The 22,072-nt window shown below is 39.5% G+C and overlaps 1 protein-coding gene across 9 annotated transcripts in view; it reads left to right on the top strand.

Annotated features, from left to right (window-relative positions):
* LOC119261337 (uncharacterized) overlaps positions 1–22,072 on the top strand; it is a 90,135-nt gene that overhangs the window by 21,432 nt on the left and 46,631 nt on the right. For 5 of the 9 annotated variants that reach the window (XR_008549359.1, XR_008549358.1, XR_008549357.1 and 2 more), the window contains exon 6: positions 19,544–19,706. Coding sequence is in view for 5 of the 9 variants with exons in the window: in XM_037530599.1 (XP_037386496.1) it covers positions 19,544–19,681 (138 nt within the window). In the remaining 4 variants the exon portion in view is untranslated. Of the gene's footprint in view, positions 1–19,543; positions 20,414–22,072 lie in introns of those variants that run through there. The other 4 variants (XR_008549361.1, XM_054688362.1, XM_054688364.1 and 1 more) reach the window with 1 other exon arrangement.

Below are 22,072 nucleotides of genomic sequence, written 5' to 3' on the forward strand. Positions count from 1 at the left end.
CCACATGGCACAGCAGACCTCTCCTGACTCACCCGCTGCTCCCCTCAGCAGTGTGTTTCAGTCACTCCATCTGTTCCGTTCCCCACTCTGCCTCTGGTGAATCCTCTCAACAACACCCCCCCCTCCCGCCGCGACTCTGGCCTGTATCCCAGTTCTTGTATGCATAAATAAATAAATCTTTAAAAAAATGAAATTATGTAACATCTAGGATTTGTTTTGGATTAGTTCAAAAGTGAGAGAGTAGGATGAATTATAAGTGAAACAAAATTGGCCATAAATTGATAACTATTAAAACTGAATATTAAGTTTATAAGGATTCATTTAACCATTCCCTCAACATTTGTTATATACAGAATTCCCTATCAGGATAACAAGGTATTAAAAATTGTTTTAAGTTAAATTTAAAATAGTTTTAAAGCAATCATTTGGTCAATAGTTATTATCTTGACTAATCTTTTCTAGAAGCACAGCCAACATGTGCAGCAAAGTATACTCACGCATATTCTTTACACACCAAACTCTATTGATTTTATTTCTTATTTTTTATTTTATTTTTTTAATTTAATTTAATTTTTTTTAAAATAAGAAATTTTATTTTTATATTCCGCATACAATTGCAACCCCCCCTTTCTGATCCCAATCCCTCCCCTCCCGCCCCCACCCCCCCAAAAGTGTCTCTGTTTCATAGTTTTTTGTTGATTCTTATTTTCACTTTCTTATAGTTATTCATTTTCCTGGTCCCTTATTTAAGTTTTCTAGATTCCTGCTATGAGTGAGACCATCCGGTATTTTTCTTTTTCTTTTTGGCTTATTTCGCTGAGCATGATCCCTTCCAGCGCCATCCATGTTGCTGCAAATTGCATGTGCTTATCTTTTTTGAATGCTGAGTAATATTCCATGGTATATATGTACCACATCTTCTTGATCCAGTCATCTATTTTTGGGCATTTGGGTTGTTTCCAAAGCTTAGCTATTGTAAACAGTGCTGCTATAAACATAGGGGTGCAGGTGTTCTTTGGAATTGATGTTTCTGTGTCCTTTGGGTAGATACCTAGGAGTGGAATTGCTGGATCCTATGGAAGCTCTATGTTTAGTAGGTCCAGAAATCTCCACACAGCTCTCCATAGTGGTTGGACCAGTTTGCACTCCCACCAACAGTGCAGAAGAGTTCCTTTTTCTCCACACCCTCGCCAACATTTGTTGTTGCTAGTTTTTTTAATATGTGCCATTCTCACTGGTGTAAGATGGTATCTCATGGTAGTTTTGATTTGCATTTCCCTGATGACAAGTGATGTTGAACATTTTTTCATATGCCTGTTGGCCATTTGCATTTCCTCTTCAGAGAAGTTTCTTTTTAGCTCTTCTGCCCATTTTTTAACTGGATTATTTTCTTTGTTGTTATTAAGTCTCATCAGCTCTTTGCAGATTTTTGTGATCAGTCCTTTATCATTAGTGTTGGGTGCAAAAATGTTCTCCCAGTTGGTGGGGTTTCTCTTTGTTTTTGTTATTGTCTGTTTTGCTGTGCAGAAGCTCTTTAATTTGATGTAGTCCCAGCTGTTTATCTTTGCCTTCACTATCACTGCTTTGGGTGATGTGTCTGTAAAGATGTCTTTGATGTGCAAATCACGTAGTGTTTCGCCTATATTTCCTTCTATATATTTTATGGTTTCAGCTCTTATGTCTAGTTCTTTAATCCATTTTGAGTTGATTTTTGTGTATGGTGTGAGGTAGTGGTCAAGCTTCATTCTTTTGCATGTAGCGACCCAGTTTTCCCAGCACCATTATTGAACAAACTTTCTTTGCTCCAATGCGTAGTCTTTGCTCCTTTGTCAAATATTAGTTGACCATAAATCTGTGGGTTTATTTCTGGATTTTCTATTCGATTCCATTGGTCTGTATGTCTGTTCTGTTCCAATACCATGCAGTTTTGATGATTATGGCTTTGTAGTATAGTTTGAAGTCTGGGAGTGTGATGCCTCCATTCCCTTCTCTTTTTTTCAGGAGAGCTTTGGCTATTCGGGGTTTTTGGTGATTCCATATGAATTTCATCAATAATTGTTCTATTTCTTTGAAGAATGACATTGAAATTTTTATTGGAATAGCATTGAATCTGTATATTGCTTTTGGTAGGATGGCCATTTTAATAATGTTTATTCTTCCAATCCATGAGCAGGAGATGTCTTTCCATTTCTTTGTGTCTTCTTCTATTTCTTTTAACAGTGTTTTATAGTTTTCTTTGTATAGGTCCTTTACCTCTTTTGTTAGATTTATTCCCAAATATTTGATTTTTTTTTTGTTTCAATTATAAAAGGGATTTTTTTTTTATTTCTTCTTCTTCAGGTTTATTGTTTGTGTATAGGAAGGCTACTGACTTTTGCGTGTTGATTTTGTATCCTGCCACTTTACTGAACTGATTGATGAGTTGAATTAGTTTTTCTGTGGCGTTTTTGGGGTTTTCTACGTATATTATCATATCATCTGCAAATAGTGATAGTTTGACTTCTTCTATTCCTATTTGGATTCCTTGGATGTCTTTCTCTTGTCTTATTGCTCTGGCTAGGACTTCCAGTATTATATTGAAAAGCAGTGGTGAGAGTGGACATCCTTGTCTTGTTCCAGATCTTAATGGAATTGCTTTCAGCTTTTCACCATTGAGAATGATACTGGCTGTTGGCTTGTCATAGATGGCCTTTATGATGTTGAGGTATGTTCCTTGTATCCCAAGAATTTCAAGGGCTTTTATCATGAATGGGTGTTGCACTTTGTCGAAAGCTTTCTCAGCATCTATTGATATTATCATATGGTTTTTATATTTCTTTTTGTTGATGTGTTGGATAACGTTGATTGATTTTCGGATGTTGAACCATCCTTGTGTCCCTGGAATGAATCCTACTTGGTCATGGTGAATTATCTTATGGATACGTTGTTGGATTCTGATAGCTAAAATTTTATTGAGGATTTTTGCATCAGTGTTCATTAGGGAGATTGGCCTGTAGTTTTCCTTTTTTGTGTTGTCCTTGTTCAGTTTTGGTATTAGTGTAATGTTGGCTTCATAGAACGTGTTTGGTATTGTCCCTTCCTTCTCAATTTTTTGGAAGAGTTTGTGAAGGATAGGCACTAATTCATCTCTGAATGTTTGGTAGAATTCATTTGTAAATCCATCAGGTACTGGGCTTTTGTTTTTGGGGAGGTTTTTGATTACCATTTCAATTTCGCTAATTGTAATTGGTCTGTTTAGGTGTTCTATTTCTTCTTTATCTAGCTTTGGGTGATTGTTGAGTTGTAGGAATTTGTCCATCTCCTCTAGATTGTTGAACTTGTTTCCATATAACTGTTCATAGTAGTTACTGATTATTCTTTTGATTTCTGCTGTGTTTGTTGTGATTTCTCCTCTTTCATTTGTGATCCTGTTTATTTGTGCTTTCTCCCTTTTTTCCTTTGTGAGCCTGGCTAGGGGTTTGTCTATTTTATTGATTTTTTCAAAGAACCAGCTCTTGGTTTCATTGATCTTTTGGATTGTATTTTTAGTTTCAATTTCATTTATTTCTGCTTTGGTTTTTATTATTTCTTTTCTTCTACTGGTTTTGGGGTTTTTTTGTTGTTCTTTTTCTAGATCTTTGAGCTTTGAGATTAGGTTGTTTCTTTGAGTTCTTTCTTGTTTCTTGATGTGAGCTTCTATTGCTATATATTTTCCTCTTATTACTGTTTTTGCTGCATCCCATACATTTAGGATATTGGTGTCCTCCTTGTCATTCAATTCAAAGAATTTTTTAATTTCTTCTTTGATCTCATTAGTCCAGTGGTCTTCCAGTAGTGTGGTTTTTAATCTCCATGAGGTAGGAAAGTTCCTTGCCTTCCTTTTATAATTTATTTCTAGTTTGATGCCTTCATGGTCAGAAAAGATGGTTGGTATGATTTCAATCTTTGTGTATCTGTTGATGTTTGTCTTGTGCCCCAGTATGTGATCGATCCTGGAGAATGATCCGTGTGCACTTGAGAAAAATGTGTACTCCGTTTTTTGGGGGTTTAGTGTTCTATAGATGTCTGTTAAGCCCAAATGCTCTAGGTCCTTATTTAGAGCTTTAGTTTCTTTACTTATTTTTTGTCTTGTTGATCTATCCATTGTTGATAGTGGTGTGTTGAAGTCTCCCACTACGTATGTGTTTTCTCTGATGTCTGTTTTCAGAGAGGACAACAGTTGTCTGATATATTTTGGTGCTCCTTCGTTTGGTGAGTATATGTTAATGAGTGTTATTTCTTCTTGAAGTATTGTCCCCTTGATCATAATGTAATGACCATTGGGGTCTCTTTATTTTTTTGAGTTTGAAGTCTGTTTTATCTGATATAAGTATAGCTGTTCCTGCTTTCTTTTTTGGTCCATTTGCTTGTAGGATTGTTTTCCATCCTTTAACTTTGAGCCTATTTTTATCTTTTGTAGCTAAATGTGTTTCCTGGAGACAGAAAAGGTTGGGCTTTGTTTCTTAATCCAGGCTGCAACTCTGTGTCTTTTTATTGAAGAGTTTAGTCCATTTACATTTAGAGTTAATATTGATATGTTAGCATCTGTATTTGCCATTGTGTTTGTCTTTCCTTTGATTTTATTTATTTATTCTTTTAATAACTTTTTTTTTTTTGGCCTTCTTTCGTTGTTATTCGTCCCTCTGAGGTTCTGGCTTTAGGATTCCTTGTAGTATTTTTTGGAGTGGGGGTTTAGTCTTAATGAAATTCCAGAGTTTCTGTTTGTCTGGGAAGGTCCTTATTCTTTCTTCATAGAGGAAGGAGAGCTTTGCGGGATAGAGTATTCTTGGTTGGCATCTGTTTTCTTGGAGTCTGTTGACTATGTCCCTCCACTCTCTCCTTGCCCGTAGTGTTTCTTCAGAGAAGTCCGATGTCAGCCTGATTGGTTTTCCTTTGAATGTTATCTGTTTCTTCCCTCTTGCCAGCTTCATTATTTTTTCCTTGTCCTGGATTCTTGGGAGCTTTACTATTATGTGTCTTGCTGTATTTTTCCTTTCGTCATGGAAGTTTGGTGTTCTTCTTGCTTCTTGTATATCAATTTTCAGCTCCTTCTTCACATTTGGGAAGTTCTCTTCAATTATCTGCTGGAATATTTTCTCTGTTCCTATATCTCTCTCCTCTCCTTCTGGAATTCCTATAACTCTTATATTTCCTTTCCTCATGGAGTCAGATAGTTCCCGAAGTCTTTCTTCGTTCTTTTTCCTTTGTACTTCTCTTTCCTTTTCTGTTTTGGTTCTTTTTATTTCTGTGTCTTCAAGAGTACTTATTTGTTCTTCCATTTCATCTATTCTGCTTTCATTGCTTTTCCCAGAGTTCTTTAGTTCCTCCATTAATTCTTTGATCTCCTGTGTTTCTTTTGCTTCCCTCTTTACGGACTCAATTTCATTCTTCTGATCGTTGATTATTTTTCTCATATCATTGTTTTCCTTTATGACTTCTGTCAGTTTTTTAATCACAGCAATTTTAAATTCTCTTTCTGGAAGTCTCAGAAGTTCTTCCAAGTTACTGTCGTTGTAATCTGGAGGGTGGTTTTCTTTTTGTGGTGTGTTTTTTTCCTGAGGAGTTGTTAGGTTGTGTGTGGTTCTTCTACTCCCTGCTGTCTGTTTTGTAATTTGTCATATGCATTGGGACACTGTGTTGCTCGGACTGGCCGGCATCTTGGGTGAACTTCTCCGCTCCCCTCTGGCTCCTCCAGGAGCCATCTCTGGCTTCTGAGGGAGCTTTCTGCTGGTTTCAGGCAGTTTTTACTGACGAAATGTCCCTGTTCTAAAATGGCGACGCAGGACTCAGTCCCTGCGCTTCCGGTCTCAGGCACACTCTTTTGCACGCCTGGTCTGCCCCGGCCGTGGGTGCCTGTTCCCTCTGTGGGCTCAGACTGCTGGTCGGAAGGGGCCTGGCGTGGGCTAACTTCCCAGCTGGCCACTGTCTCCTCCGGGAGCCTTCTGCCCTTTTCAAGCAGTCTTAAGAAATTTCCCTGTTCTAGGGGGTGTTAGTGACTTTTTTTTCCTGGTCACTAGGTGGCGCCAGAGATCTCTCCTATTGTCCTTGGGGGGGGCTGTTTTTCGCCTCCCCCCACCCCGTGGGACAGGGAACAGAGCGAGAATGGTAGGGTAAACCTCAACGGCTTTGGGGTGCTGTGTCTGCCTTGTGCCCCACCGTCGCGGAGAACCCACACCCCGAATTTCGTGCCCCAGGTCTCAGTTCCAAAGCCCTCAGGTCCAGGACGCGGGCTGTAGCCCAGTTCAGTGGCGCGGGAATGGCGCCTTTTGCACCCAGCTCCCGTGCCTGGGCGCCTGGTTCCTGCTTACTCAGTGAGGGACTTTCACCCCCGTGAGGGCCTCCGCGCGTCTCCCCGCAAGCCTAGGTCGCAGGCGCGCTGACCTGGGCAGCCGCGATCCCGATCCACGTTTGCTTTTCAAGTGCGCCAAGCGCGCCGCTTTCCCGCGCAAGCTTACCGGCCGGCCGGGGCTGTGTGCGGGTCTCCAGAGTCTTTGTTCTTCTCTAATGGCGCCGGAGCCGTTCGCTCACCGCCCTGGCGAATCCTGCAGGGTTCTCCACGGCTCCCGGTCACGGGGTGTGGTGGCTGCAATAGTTCCTTTCCACTCACAGTCCTGCTTGCTGCGTAGTTTGTTCTTGTTGGTCGTTTTAGTTTGTTGTTTTCCTCCTCTCTGCTGGTGGGAGAGTGCCGACTCTGTGGGTGGGGGAGGGGAGCAGGGTTCTGCACTTTCCTCCCTTCTAGTCCTCTTTTATGGCCACTTTCTTCTTCGGGTAGTTTGCTGGAGTCATCCGTTTATCTTCCATGTCCCAGTTCTCACTGGGACCTGTCGCTTTTCCTCCCTATTAACTTTTTTTTTTTTTTTTAATTTTTTTTTTTTTTAATAGAGGCATGTTTTTATTTATTTATTTGTTTGTTTGTTTTGTTTATACATGCACTGGGTACAGTCAGAAGTGCGGGAGGGTGAGAGAATTCACCAGAGCCAGAGCGGGGAGCAGAGCAGGCAGAAGGACCGAAGTACACTGCTGAGGGGAGCAGCGGGCGGCAGGAGAGGTCTGCGCGCCATGTGGGACCCTCCTCAGGTGGCCGGGGAGCAGACGGGGATCGAACCGGCGCCGCAGAGGTCGCTGGCAGCTTCACAACCCAGCGCTCAACCGCTGCGCCACCGGGGAGGCCCCCTATTAACTTTTTTTAATGGGAGATCTTACTCACAGCGTCTCCTCGCCGCCATGTTGCTCCGCCCCCCTGATTTTATTTTTTAAATCATTTTGACCTTAGCCTTATTTTTCACTTTTAAAAATAATTTATCAAGTTATTGTTTATATATAATACTGATCATCCACTTTAAGTGTAGAATTTGATGAATTATGGTAACTGTATAATTGTGTAACCACAATCAAATATAAAATAGCTTGTTCATCCTAAATTCCTCATGTCTGCTAAAGTTGACTCTTCCCACATCCTTGACCCTTATTTTTCTGCCTGCTTAATCTGTTCATTGAGATTAGTGGATGTTGATTGTCCCTACCACTATTATGTTCATGTCTTTTTTCAGATTCATTAAGTTGTCTTGCATATTTTGATGCTCCTTCATTTCATGCATAATATTGAGTGTTATATTTTTCCAATATTATCTTTTAATCATTATATAATGTCCATCCCTGCCCATCCTTGTTAACTTTTTTAGCTGAAAGTCTATATTATCACATATAAGTGTGGCTGTGCATGTCTTTTTTAAATGGGTCCCATTTGCTTGTAGGATTGTTTTCCAAACATTTACTTTGAGCCTGTATTTATCATTGGAGCTAAGGTCTCTTGGAGACAACAGAAAGTTGGGTTTTTGTTTACTGATCCAACCTGTCACTTCGTGTCTTTTAATTAATGAGTTTGGCCTATTGATATTTAGGTTGATTATTCATATATGAGAACCTGCTACTGCCAATTGGTCTTTAGTTTTCTGGTTATATCTATTTTCTTTTTCTGGGTTTTTGTTTGTTTGTTTGTTTGTGATTTTCTTTCTCTTCAAATTAGATAAGAGAGTTCCTTTCAGAATTTCTTATGGGGAAAGTCTAGTTTTGGCAAACCCCTCAATTTCTGTTTGTGTGGGAAGGTCCTTATTTCTTCCTCATATCTGAAGGAGAATCTTCAGGATATAATATTCTTAGATGGAAAATTTTATCTTTGAGTGTTTGAAATACATCATTCCATTCTCTCCTTGCCTGTGGGTTTTCTCAGAGAAGTCTGATATAAGCCTGATGTGACTTTATACATTACCATCTTTTTTACCCTAGCCACTTTCAATACTTTGTCTTGAACTCTTAGTAATTTCACTAAGAACTATGTGTCTTGGCGTAGATCGCATTACATTTAAATACCAGATGTTCTTTTAGCTTATGGACTTGTACATTTAGTTTCTTCCCCACATAGGGGAAGATTTCCTCTATTATTTCTTTCAATAAGTTCTCCTTCCCCTTCTGAAACACCCATTATCCTTATATTGCCTTTCATAAGGGATTGCATAATTCTCAAACTGTTTCTTCCCTTTTTTTTTTTCATATCTCTCTTCTTCCACCAGTGTCCTTTGTGCATGATTATTTTCTTTTATTTAAAGATTTACTTATTTATGCATATAAGAACTGGGGTGTAAGCCAGAGGTGCAGGGGGTGAAAGCATTCACCAGAAAGAGTGGGGAGCATAACAGGCAGATCCACTGAAACATTGCTGAGGGGAGCAGTGGGTGAGACAGGAGAGGTCTGCTACACCATGTGGGTTAGCTTCCTGGCTGGGGATCTAATTCGTACCACAATGGCTGGCAATAGCTTGATAGTGCTGTGTCTTTAACCCCCATGCCATGAGGGAGGCCCTATTTTCTTCTTTTCTAAAGATTTATTTTTATTTATTGATGCATGTAAGAACTGGGGTGTAGGCCAGAGGTGGAGGGTGGTGAGAGGATTCATCAGAGAGTGAGGAGCAGAACAGGCAGATCTACTGAAATACACTGCTGAGGGGAGCAGCGGGCCAGACAGGAAAGGTCTGCTGCGCCATATGGGTTAGCTCCCTGGCCAGGGATTGAACTCGTGCTGCAGTGGCTAATGATAGCTTGCTAGAGCTGAGACTTTAACCCCTGTGCCACCAGGGAGGCCCTGTGCATTATTTTTTTCAAGGTCATTGATTCAATCCTCCATTTGGTCTAGTCTGTTTCCATAGCTTCATGCAGAATTTTTAATTCTCTTCTATTGATCTTTTTATCGTCTCAGTTCCTATTTTCTGTTCATTAATTTTATTTCTCAGGTCATTCATTTTTCTGAGTTTTCTTGTATCTCTTTGGTCAGCTTTTCTGCATTTTCTCCCATTTCTTTGAATTTCTTTACCATGGCAATTTTGAACTTTATATCTGATAGGAAGATAAAATTTTCCAAGTCTTTGTGGTTTGATTCTGAAGAGTTGTTCTCTCCTTGTGGTTACATATTCTCTTGCAGTCTCAAAATGTCGTGTGTTATATTTTTCCATCTGCTCATTTTTCTGCTTTATAGTGCCCTATTTTTTTTTAATTCTGTAGCAGTACTTTAAAAATTTGCTGTACTTTTACTTTTTGATCAGGTGGCACTGTGGTTTTATTTGATTTTAGATTTTTTTTTAGCTTTCCCAACATCTAAGGGTTCAGAGAACTGGTGAATCCTCTCATCTCCTGCATATCTGGGAGAGGGTTCCAATGTAGCATCAATCAGGCCAGGGGTTTGCATAAGATAATTCATTGGAGAATAGGAAAATAACATTAGAACCTCTATTTTCTTTTTTTTTTAAAAGATTTATTTATGCATACAAGAGCTGGGGCACAGGCCAGAGATGCGGGGGGTGAGAGAATCCACCAGAGACAGAGTGGGGAACAGAACAGGCAGATTGACTGAAATAGTATGCTGAGGGGAGCAGCGGGCGAGACAGGAGAGGTCTGCCTCGCCATGTGGGTTGCTCCCTGGCTGGCCGGGGATTGAACTCGTGTTGCAGAGGCTGCAGATTGCTTCATAGTGCAGGGCTTAACCCTTTGCACCACCAGGGAGGCCCTGGTCTTCTTCATATTTTATGCTTTCTGTGTCTTGCTTAAGAACTCTTTCTCTTCCCCAGATTATATAGATACTCTTATATTGTCTCATTTAAGTTTTTCAATTCTGCTTCTCAAACATGGGTCTTTAAAACATCTGGAATTTTACTTCTGCTTATAGTATGAGGTTGGAATTATATTATTTTCTGCATGAGTAACTAATCGCCCAAACACCATTTATTGAATAGCTCAGCTTTTCCCAGATGGTTTACAATGCCAACCCTGTCATATAAAAAGTTTTCATGTGTGAATGATTTCATTCTTTTGATTTATATATACTCCATTCTACTGGTCTATTTTTATATCCGTGGGTCATAAACCACACCAGCCATTGTGGTTTCATAAAAAGTCTTAATATCTTGTAGGGCAAGTTCATCTGCTTTCAATTCTCTTTAATTGCATTGATAAAGCTTGCTTCTTTCTCTTTTGATGGATTTTAGAATTTACATCTCAAATTACACACACACAAACAAAATTTTTGGTATGTTAGTTGAAATTCTAGTAGTATGGAGAGAAATGACATTCTTAAAATAGTTTTGGGGGGCTTCCCTGGTGGCCTAGGTGTTAAGTCTCAGCACTACCATCATAACGGCCCGAATTCATCCTGGCCAGGGAGCTGACCCACATGGCACAGCAGACCTTTCCTGTCTCACCCCCTGCTCTCCTTAGCAGTGTGTTTCAGTATCTCTGCTGGTTCTGCTCCCCACTCTGTCTCTGGTGAATCCTTTCACCCCGGTACCTTTGGCCTCCACCTAAGCTCTTCTATGCAAAAATAAAATCTTTTTAAAAAAAATTTCAATGTTTTTCATCTCTGATTATACTGTGCCTCTTCATTTTTTAAGGTCTTTCAAAAATTTTCAAGAGTATTAATTTGCTCAAATTTTGTACATTGTCTGTGAAATTTATTCCTTGATATCTTACCATTTTTATTGCTATTGTAAATTATGTTTTCTAAACTACATTTTCAAAATACATTTTTGGTTAATAATAATGCAATTTTTGCATGTTGATTTTGTGTCCCAAATCTTACCCCTTTATGGGAATGCTGTTTGTCTATGGATTCCTTTGAATTTTCTACATAGGAATTTTATCATATAATAATGATTGGATTTTTTTCATCCCTTTCAATATACATCTTTTTTTCACTTTCCTTATCTAGGATCTCAAGTAAAATATTGAATAAAAATTATACCTGAAATGTGTTTTGTTCCTAATTAAAAATGAATATTTTAATGCTTCCCAATTAATTATTGAATTTACAGATTTTGATAGATACCTTTTAACAAATGATAAAAGTTCCTTTCTATTCTTCATTCCCTAAGAAATTTTACCATGAAAGGGTATTGAGTTTTTTCAAATATGTTTTCTGATTGATTTTTTATACTTTCTAGATGATTTTTCTTCTTTAACCTGTTGATATGATGACTTGCACATCAAATATCTGCATATGTTGCTGGATTCATTGTTACAGTTTTATTATTGTTGCCCCAAAAGACACAGTCTAGCAATGTATAGACACTATATATTATACACTATATACACTATATAGTGTATTATAGACACTATATATTATATACACTATATATTATATATATATTAATATTATATATAATATAATATTATATATTATATAGACACTATATATTATATATAGACACTATATATTATATATATTATATATACACTATATAATATATATATAATATATAGACACTATATATTATATAGACACTATATATATATTATATAATATATACACTATATATTATATGCACAGGTCTTTATCCTTCTAGCTTCTCGTATCATTTTCTTCACTGCTTCCTTCTAGTGGTTAAACCAATGCCACATTTTAGAGTTTTTAATTAGAACTCAAGTTTTCAAGAGGTTAATCTCTTGGTTGTGTAATAGCCTGAGGCAGGTTTTTAGTTAGCTGACTTCTACATGGTAATCCAGGAAACTATGCTTTTTCTGTTTTTTGACTCTGACATTGCCTTAGGTCTCAGAGTCTTTTGATTTCAGGTGGTAGTTGGTAGAGAAAACTCATTTGCTTATTGGCTACTTTAACCCAGAAGTGACACCATCACTTCTACTACCATTCTATTGGTAAGAATTAGTCTTACAGTTTTGCATAGTTATAAGGGGGAGTAAGGGATATAGTTCGGGTGAGGTGGGAGAGGTGGTCTGACAAATGAGGTCTGTGGTTGGAGAGATAATCACCACCAACAACTCTACATTATGAAGGACAACTCAAGTCTCCAGTGGAGAACTCTCTTTATCACATCTGCCCTAAAGGAAATTTTAAAAGAAGTATTTCAGATGGATGGGATGATCTCAGATGAAAAGTCTGAGTTTCAGCAAAAAATAAAGTTGTAAAGGTATAAGTAACACTAAGTGAATACTGCCTGCAGTACAGTGGTGGAAAGTCATGGGATTCTGTATATGTTCTTTAAGTGGAACAAACTGGAATTACTGATAGATTGAAAGTGGAGTGAGAGAGTAAGGAAGACTCCAAAGCTTTGAGCCTCATTAACAGGAAGGATGAAGATACAGTGTACTTCTACTGTTCCCTTTATGTGAGCCCAGTGCTTAATCATAAGAACTAAAATCCTAAGCCCTGGATGGCAAAGGCCAAAATCATCACCTTCCCAAATCCAGAAAAGCTATAGCATTGATACAATTTCTCAGATTTCCTAGAATTTATACCTATTTTCTGTTTACTTTCTTCCTAGTTCAGCTATACATTTAAGTTTGTTTCTTATATTCTAACTGGTATTTGAATACTTAGTAGGATCATGGAGTTATATAATTCACATAATACATAGAACCACCCAATCTATTAATTTTTAATGTGTCTTTCTTATGGGAAAGGAGCTAACGTCTAAATCCCAGGAAATCAGAGTAGAAAAATTTTAAAGATTTTACTTCACTTTACTGCCCTACCTTTCAAACTAATCCCACTTTTTATGATTACACTGTATTTTCATTATTACATTAGTACTTTGAAGCCTCTTTGAAGCCATTGAGTACTATCAGCCCAATAAAAGATGAAATTTAAATTAATTTTAAAAATTTTTTCTAACATTGTTTTCACGCAAATAGAACATAATAATTCTCATTAAACGTCTATTTTTGCCTAGCAAAATTATTTTTCTCTCTTTTTTCCTTGGTCTCTTAGTGAAAGACTCTTCTGAATGTTTTTAAAAGCAGATTTGGTTTTTTAACAAAAAGTAGACCAATAAGCTTTCTCTCAGTCTGCCAACAGGTAAATATGGGTCATGAATATTAACTTAGCAGGTTAAATATATACATTTATATTTAAAGCTTCCTCTCAAAACTCCAATAAAATGATAGTTATAATAACTAGAGATTCTGATGTACAAACCACTAGGATTAAGAGGACAACAGTCACCAATTTGGGAAGCTAGAGAATGGAGGGCCTCCCCTGGTGGCGCAATGGTTGAGCTGTGGGCTGCGAAGCTGCCCGCAGCCTCTGCAGCGCCGGTTCGGTCCCCGGCTGCCGGCGAGGGTCCCACAAAAAAAAAAAAAAAAAGAGAATGGAATATGATTTGTTATTAGCCTCTGTAGAGCAGTAAATGCTCAAACATAAGCTTGAGCAGGAAAAGACATTACAATGCCAATTGATTCAGACCACAGAACCTTGGAAAGGATCAAATATTGGAGAATATGGTACTTCTAAAAGTAGATGTGCAGTAGGGGTCTAGACAGAAGATACTGTATATAGTCTTTTTTTTTTTAAAGATTTATTTATTGATTGATTGATTAATTTATTGATTTATACATACATACATACAAGCAATGGGTAAAGTCAGAAGCGCGGGAGGGTGAGAGAATTCACCAGAGCCAGAGCGGGGAGCGGAGCAGGCAGAAGGACCGAAGTACACTGCTGAGGGGAGCAGCGGGCGGCAGGGGAGGTCTGCGCGCCATGTGGGACCCTCCTCCGGTGGCCGGGGATCGAACCGGTGCTGCAGAGGCTGCGGGCAGCTTCGCAACCCAGCGCTCAACCGCTGCGCCACCAGGGAGGCCCTGTATATAGTCTTAAAAGAAACATGTTGCTTATTAGAGCCCCTTCCTTAGTTATAACCACATTGCTTCTCTCCTTATCTCTAAGGATAATAAATTTTGTTATCTAAAGACAATAGACCACAGAGGTTCTAAACTCAGACATCAGGTGTAATTGAGGTCAGAGTGACCAGCATGTTAAAATCTACATTCTGAAATGGTGACCACTTCTCAACTTCTCTCCCAGTCAACTTCACAAAAGCAGTAGATTAAAGGGTTCCTCTATAGAAAATGAACTAGAGAAGGGCGAAAAAACCTATAGATACATACTACAGAAACAAAAGAAAACTTCATTTTTTGAAAAATGATCTTGAGAGAATAGAAGATGCACATCCTTGAAATAAAAACAGAAAGCTATATTCATAGAATGAAAGGGAACAGTTGGACATTAAAACAATATGAAAAATTAAAATTTTAATAATCACTGTAACATAAGAATTGAGATATTCTCGAGGCCTCCCTGGTGGCATAAGGGGTTAGTCTCAGCACTATGAAGCAATCCTCAGTCCTGTCTCGCCCACTGCTCCCCTCAGCAGTGCATTTCAGTAGATCCACCTGTTCTGCTCCCCACTGTCTCTGGTGAAATCTCCCTTTCTTCTCTCTCTCTCTCTCTCTCTCTCTCTCTCACACACACACACACACACACACACCCAGGCCTCTGGCCTGCACCCCAGTTCTTACATGCATAAATAACTAAATCTTTAAAAAAAAATTGAGACATTCTCTTAGAAAACACAGCAAAGAGGGCCTCCCCGGTGGCGCAGCAGTTGAGCGCTGGGTTGCGAAGCTGCCCGCAGCCTCTGCAGTGCCGGTTCGATCCCTGGCCGCCAGGCGAGGGTCCCAAATGGCGCGCAGACCTCGCCTGCCGCCCGCTGCTCCCCTCAGCAGTGTACTTCGTCACTCTGCCTGTTCTGCTCTCCGCTCCAGCTCTGGTGAATTCTCTCACCCTCCCGCACTTCTGACTGTACCCAGTGCTTGTATAAATAAAAACAAATAAATCTTGAAAAGAAAACACAGCAAAGAAAAGGAAAGATAAGGGAGACAGAGAATCAGTCTAAGAGATGCAGCATAATAACAGGAGTTTCATAAAATGAAGGAATCAGAGGGGAGAAAACCACTGTAATAGAGCAAAATTCCTACAACTGAAAGTTTCCAGATTCAATGAACAAAAATAAGGACCATAACAAGGCATGCGAAATTATAGCAATAAAAAGAAAGAAAAGATTCTAAAGATTTTCTGGGGGGTGGGGTACAGAGGGAGAGAGAGAGAGCAAGACAGCACAGGAGCACAAAGACTTGGCAATTGGAATAGTTAGCAGGTTTCTCAATAATGTATGGGTACTAAAGAAAAAAATAGAGGAATATGTCCCAAAATTCTGAGGGGAAATGATTTCCACACTAGATTTTTATATCCAAAACTACCAACACATTAGAAAATTGGTATAAAGATATCTGTAGGCACGTAACTTCTCAGAAATATATCTCCCACTCACCCTTTCTAAGGAAGTTTTGTGTGTTTTTTTTTTAAAGATTTATTTATTTATGCATACAAGAGCTGGGATACAGACAAGAGATGCAGGGGGTAGAGTATTTACCAGAGACAGAGTGGGGAACAGAACAGGCAGATCTACTGAAATACACTGCTGAGGGGAGCAGCGGGCAAGACAGGAGAGGTCTGCTGCGCCATGTGGGTTGCTCCCTGGCTGGCCGGGATCCAACTCGTGCAGCAGTAGCTGCGGATTGCTTCATAGTGCGGTGCTTAGTCCCTTGAGCCATCAGGGAGGCCTGTTTTGGTATTTTTTTCACCAACAGAATGAGATAAATCAAGAAAGTGGAAGACTTGAAATTGAAAAACAGAAAGCCCAACACAGGAGAGGGATATTCCCAGGATACAGGTGAAGAAATATCTCAAGATTAAAGCTATATAGCAAGCCTAAAGCCCAACCAAACTATTGGAGCAGGCCAAAGGCTGTATGACGAACTTCAAAATAAAGCAAGTGCTCATAGGAGCGAGCAAAGGAAGGATATTTTTCAGCACCTTTGGAGAGTTTGTGAATGAATACTAGTTGTTAGATTAAAAACTAACAAAAATAGGGGCCTCCCTGGTGGCAGAAGGGGTTAAGACACAGCTCTATGAAGCTATTCAAAGCCACTGCAGCAGGAGTTTGATCCCCAGCCAGGGACACGCCCCACATGGCTCAACAGACCTCTCCTGTCTTGCCCGCTGCTCCCCTCAGCAGTGTATTTCAGGGAATCTGCCTGTTCTTCTCCCCACTCTGCCTCTGGTGAATCCTCTCACCCCCACACCTCTGGCCTGCATCCCAGCTTTTGTATGCATAAATAAATCTTTTTTTAAAAATAGAAAATAAAAACTAACAAAAGTATTTTGTAGAACTATCTACCTGTTAGTGCTAGAGAAACCAGAACATTATATATTGAAGTGACTGAAATCTAGTGCACTCTGTGGCTCCACAAAGTTTTAATTAAACAAAGAGAGGATAGGAAAGAAAGAACGGTGTGTGTTTGGGAAAGAGAATATGGTAAGAACAAAATCCTCTTTTCCATAGTTGGAAGCAGAAAAAAGTCAAGAAATTAATGTGTTTTCTAGAAATGCAGGGGAAAACAAATACCAGGAAAAAATAAAGAATATTCAACAAACATTTATTGTGCATTCACTATGTGTCAGACACTGTTCTAGGCCATGGTTACTCAACCTTGGTATGTTTTGGATAGGGTGATTATTTGTTGTAAATAAGGGTAGAGAAGGGGACTGTCTATCCTTACATTGTAAGATACTTAGCAGCAGCCCTAGTTTCTCCTTTAATTGCCAGTAACACCCCCTCCAGTCATGAAAAATATCTCCAAATATTGCCAAATGTCATCTGGAGAGCAAAATTTCCCTAGTTCTAGGTATTAGGGATATAGCAACAAGCAATGGAAATAAAAAGAACTGAAAATAATTACTACTGGAAAAAAAGATCAGAAGTGAGTAGGCCAGTAAAATGTTGCTTTTACTCACAAATCTTTTTTTTTTTTAAAGATTTATTTTATTTTATTTACTTATTTATACAAGCACTGGGTACAGTCAGAAGCGCAGGAGGGTGAGAGAATTCACCAGAGCCAGAGCGGGGAGCAGAGCAGGCAGAAGGACCGAAGCACACTGCTGAGGGGAGCAGCGGGCGGCAGGAGAGGTCTGCGCGCCATGCGGGACCCTCCTCCAGTGGCCGGGGAGCAGCCAGGGATCGAACCGGCGCTGCAGAGGCCGCGGGCAGCTTCGCAACCCAGCGCTCAACTGCTGCGCCACCAGGGAAGCCCTACTCACAAATCTTGTAGAATTGACTTGTCCAATGATGTGTGCATATTACATTAACAAAAAGAAAACAATCTGAGAAGAATGTACAGTCTTTTTATATCCTTAACTAAGTATTTCAACATGACGCAGTATAGTCATGCAGTTCTAGACTTGAGTTGCAGCTCCACCACTTACTAGCTATTACAGGAAAAGGAGGATCAGAAGGGTTAGGTTATTTGCCTGAGGTTATAGGCAAGTACTTAACCCTTCTGAACCTCATTTTCTTCAACACTATAAGATAGGAATACTCACAAGATTATTATGTTATTAACTATTTTATGGAAATATGTGTAGAACATGTCATGTGGTACCTGCACTTAAAGCACTCAATAGGGCCTTCCTGGTGGGCGCAAGGAGTTAAGTCTCAGCACTATGAAACTATGGCAGCCACTGCAGCAGGAGTTCAATGCCAGGGCCAGGGAGCTAACCCATATGGAGCAGCAGACCTCTCCTATCTGGCCCACTGCTCCCCTCAGCACCATACTCCGCCTGTTCTGCTCACCACTGCCTCTGTTGAATCCTCTCACCCTCATTCCAACACCCCCCTCCACATACCTCTAGCCTACACCCCAGCTCTTGTATGCATAAATAAATCTTTTAAAAAAAAAAAAGCACTCAATAAATAACATCCTGTAACATATACCCACTTACAACTTTTATATGCCAGATTCTAGGAATAACCAACAGTATGTATCTTGGGTAATTAAGCCTGGGGCTCCCATAATTTGTCATACATCAGTCATGAGACCATTTGAGTAGCATACCAGGACCCAAGTCATTTATAGCATGTGAATTTATAATATAAACATAACATATAGTTATCTTAATGGCATAACTTATGCTTATATGGCAATCTAGATTTTCCATATTTATTGTCAGTTAATCCTCACAATCTGGGCTACTAGATTGAAGCAGATACTATTATCCCTGATTAATAACTATATTTATTTATTCAATTTATTTATTCAAATATCAATTGAACAAGTACTGTGTGTCATGCATTGTTGGGAATATAAGTGAATGAAATAAGAATCCTGACTTCATAGAGCTTATATTCTAGACAAACAGTAAGTAAAATTTATATAGTTAGATAAGAGATATTTTAGAGAAAAATTGTCTTGAACAAGGCCTTTTTTAAAAAAGATTTATTTTATTTATACAATAGGTACCAGCCAGAGGCGCGGGAGGGTGAGAGGATTCACCAGAGACAGAGTGGGGAGCAGAACAGGCAGACGGACCAAAAGCACTGCTGAGGGGAGCAGTGGTTGAGACAGGAGAGGTTTGCCGTGCCATGTGGGTATCTCCCCGGCCAGCCGGGAATCGAACAGCACTACAGAGGCTGCGGACAGCTACACAGCGCTGTGCTCAACCTGCTGTGCCACCGGGGAGGCCCTTGAATAGGATTTCTGAGATGGAAAAAGGGATAACAATTTCAAGTTGTAAGAAGTAATAAAGTGAAGTGGAGATGAAGAAAAGGGCTCAAGAAGTTAGTAACGGGCCTCCCCTGGTGGCGCAGCAGTTGAGCACTGGGCTGTGAGGCTACCCGCAGCCTCTGCAGCGCCAGTTCAATCCCCAGCCATGGGTGAGGGTCCCACAAGGTGAGCAGACCTCTCCTGCCGCGTCCGCTGCTCCCCTCAGCAGTGTATTTCGTCGGTCTGCCTGTTCTGTTCCCCACTCTGGCTCTGGTGAATCCTCTCACCCTCCCGCACTTCTGACTGTACCCAGTGCTTGTATAAATAAATAAACAAATCTTTAAAAAAAAAAAAAAGTAGTAACTTGTTCAACAAGTTACAATAAAAGTACAGCTAACCACAATAAGAAAGGTAACTGGAGTCTTGGTATATCATTTCATAAAAGCTGATCAGAAATATTAAGACTTTTTGGAATTGGTTAAAACCATGCTAAAATGTGTTTTTAAATAGCTCTAATAAGCATTGAGTGTGCCCATTAATCCAGAAGTAAAAAGAAAACATTAAATTTGTGTTTATTTTTATTTCAGGCTAAAGAGTCCCCACAAACAAGAAAGATTTTTAGGAAGATATGGTGTAAACACTTCAAAAAGATTATAATCATCATTATGACAATTCTTCTTTCAATCATCATCATTCTCTTAAGTACAAATGTAATACCAACCTGACTCCTCTTCTCCTCACCCCCAAAAGGTAGCAGTAAATTGTTAAATGTAATTTTAAAGTTTTACAACCAACAATTACAAAAGCATTCTCTAGTGGTAGGAAAATGGGAAGAAGTGGAGGTAGGACGCATTGCCTTGTCCCTTGACTCTTGACTTGGTGTGTCTTCCATTTCTGAAATCCCACTGCTACACTATTTCCCCCGGCTCTTTGTTATGGATTAAGAATACAGACCCTGGAATCAGACTGACAAGGTTTTAACTCTTCCTACCACATACCACCTAGCCAGCTTTGGAAAAATCACTTAATCTATACCAGTTTCTGTATTGTAAAATGGGGCTGATAATACCACAGAGTTGTTATGTCTGCCATAGTAAATGCTATTCAAGTTTTAACTATTAAAAGATGATAGCATGAATGGCACTGATTAAATCTCTGTCATTTTAGTCCTCAGTTAGTAATTACCTTCACTTTCAAATTCCCTTAGAAATGTGACACTCTAACATGAGAACAAGTCCAGAGAAATACCTCTTCTTTCATTTGAAATGAAAAGTCAAACTAATGTGTAATTCCTTGGGTAAAGCAATTAAGAGTCTTCTTAACTCTTAACTTTACCATTTCTTTAACAAATCATAGTTCCCAGCCTCCTAACCTGTTACCTCCTAACAGCCATTTTTTTCCCACATGATACACTTATCTCATATCACGAAGCTTTCTAACAACAAAAGCATCCAACTTCACTTTGCAGTTGGTAACAAGATTTTGTGAGTTCTATTTGCTAAGTCAGAACTTTAAGTCTAAAGTTGGTTTTATTTTATTTTTTTTGTGGGACCCTCGCTGGAGACCGGGGAACGAACCGGCACTGCAGAGGCTGCAGGCAGCCTCGCAGCCCAGCGCTCAACTGCTGCGCCACCAGGGGAGGCCCTAAAGTTGGTTTTAAAAATCATTTAGTGATCCATGGAGAAGACTGTAAGTGATCCCTGACTACTTGATTACTCATTTTGATTCTGATGACGAAATGTCAGCATTTTGAAATTGGAGTCAAACTTGTTATTCCTCCAGCACAATATCACCTGTCCATTCACAAGGTATTCTTTAGGATTTTAATGTTAGAAACTTTGAAATTTCTTCAAGTTTTATTGGGGGGGGGAGAGGGACAGGGGAATGGTGATGTGATTGAATACTTACTCTGAAATGTAGTGAGGGGTATCTCATTTATCTTACAATGACATGATGAGGTAAAGACTTGTAAGTAAGTATAATGTAAAGCACAGAGAACAGTGACATAGAAAGTGCCATGTAAATGCTAGTTTATATTCTTTATTTTGTAAATGAGAAAATACCAAAGTCAAATGACATATTCAAGATCACACAGGTAGAAAACTGAACTTTTACTGATTCAACTACTGACTGTAACACATAGCCATGAAATCCATGTTTAACACTGAGATATTATCTGACCCCTTAAATTAACTGTGGACCAAGTAAGACACATCAGTGCCAGATTGGTAGATTGTTTCTGGGGGTAGGTACAGGAATTTGAATAGGAATATTGTGAGAAGAAATGTCATGTATGTTCCTGCCATTACTCTTGAAGCCCTAGAAAATTTGCCTCCTAAAATTTCTGTAACTCTGTAAAAAAAATCTATTTGATTACCAGTGGGTACTAGCATATTACTGAAAGACATCAGGGCCTCCCTGGTGGCGCAGCAGTTGAGCACAGCCTCTGCAGTACCAGTTCGATCCCCGGCCGCCAGCGAGGGTCCTACATGGCACGCAGACCTCTCCTGCCACGCCCACTGCTCCCCTCAGCAGTGTATTTCGTCGGTCTGCCTGTTCTGTTCCCCGCTCTGGCTCTGGTGAATTCTCTCACCCTCCCGCACTTCTGACTGTACCCAGTGCTTGTATAAATAAATAAATTTTTAAAAAAATAAAAGACATCAAATTTAAAGATACCCAATCTAGAGGCAGCCTGAGCTCGATCCCTGGTCTGGGAGCTAACCCATATATGGTGCAGCAGACCTCTCCTTTCTCACCAGCTGCTCCCCTCAACAGTGTACTTCTCTTCTCCTGCCCACTCTGACTCTGGTGAATCCTCTTACCCCTGCACCTCTGGCCTACACCCCAGTTTTTTTACACGAAATAATTACCTAATCTAGTCCCCTTCCTCAATGTAAATATAAGAAAGCCAAAACTTAGAAACCTAAAATTGAATAATGTGCTTCTGCAAGCTCCTTTCCATTTGGCACCATGTGTAAAAGCACAGACTACCAACAACATTCAACAAGAAAAATACATACATACATACATACATAAAGTACAGACCACCACCTTGGTTCCAAGCAACAAGTCCCACATGCATGTTTTCCTAGGCAGTCTTAAATAGTTTAAGAGCT

Source organism: Talpa occidentalis, unplaced genomic scaffold (genome assembly GCF_014898055.3).
Source record: "Talpa occidentalis isolate TD23 unplaced genomic scaffold, MPIMG_talOcc4v2.1 talOcc4.6, whole genome shotgun sequence".
Lineage (NCBI taxonomy): Eukaryota > Metazoa > Chordata > Mammalia > Eulipotyphla > Talpidae > Talpa > Talpa occidentalis.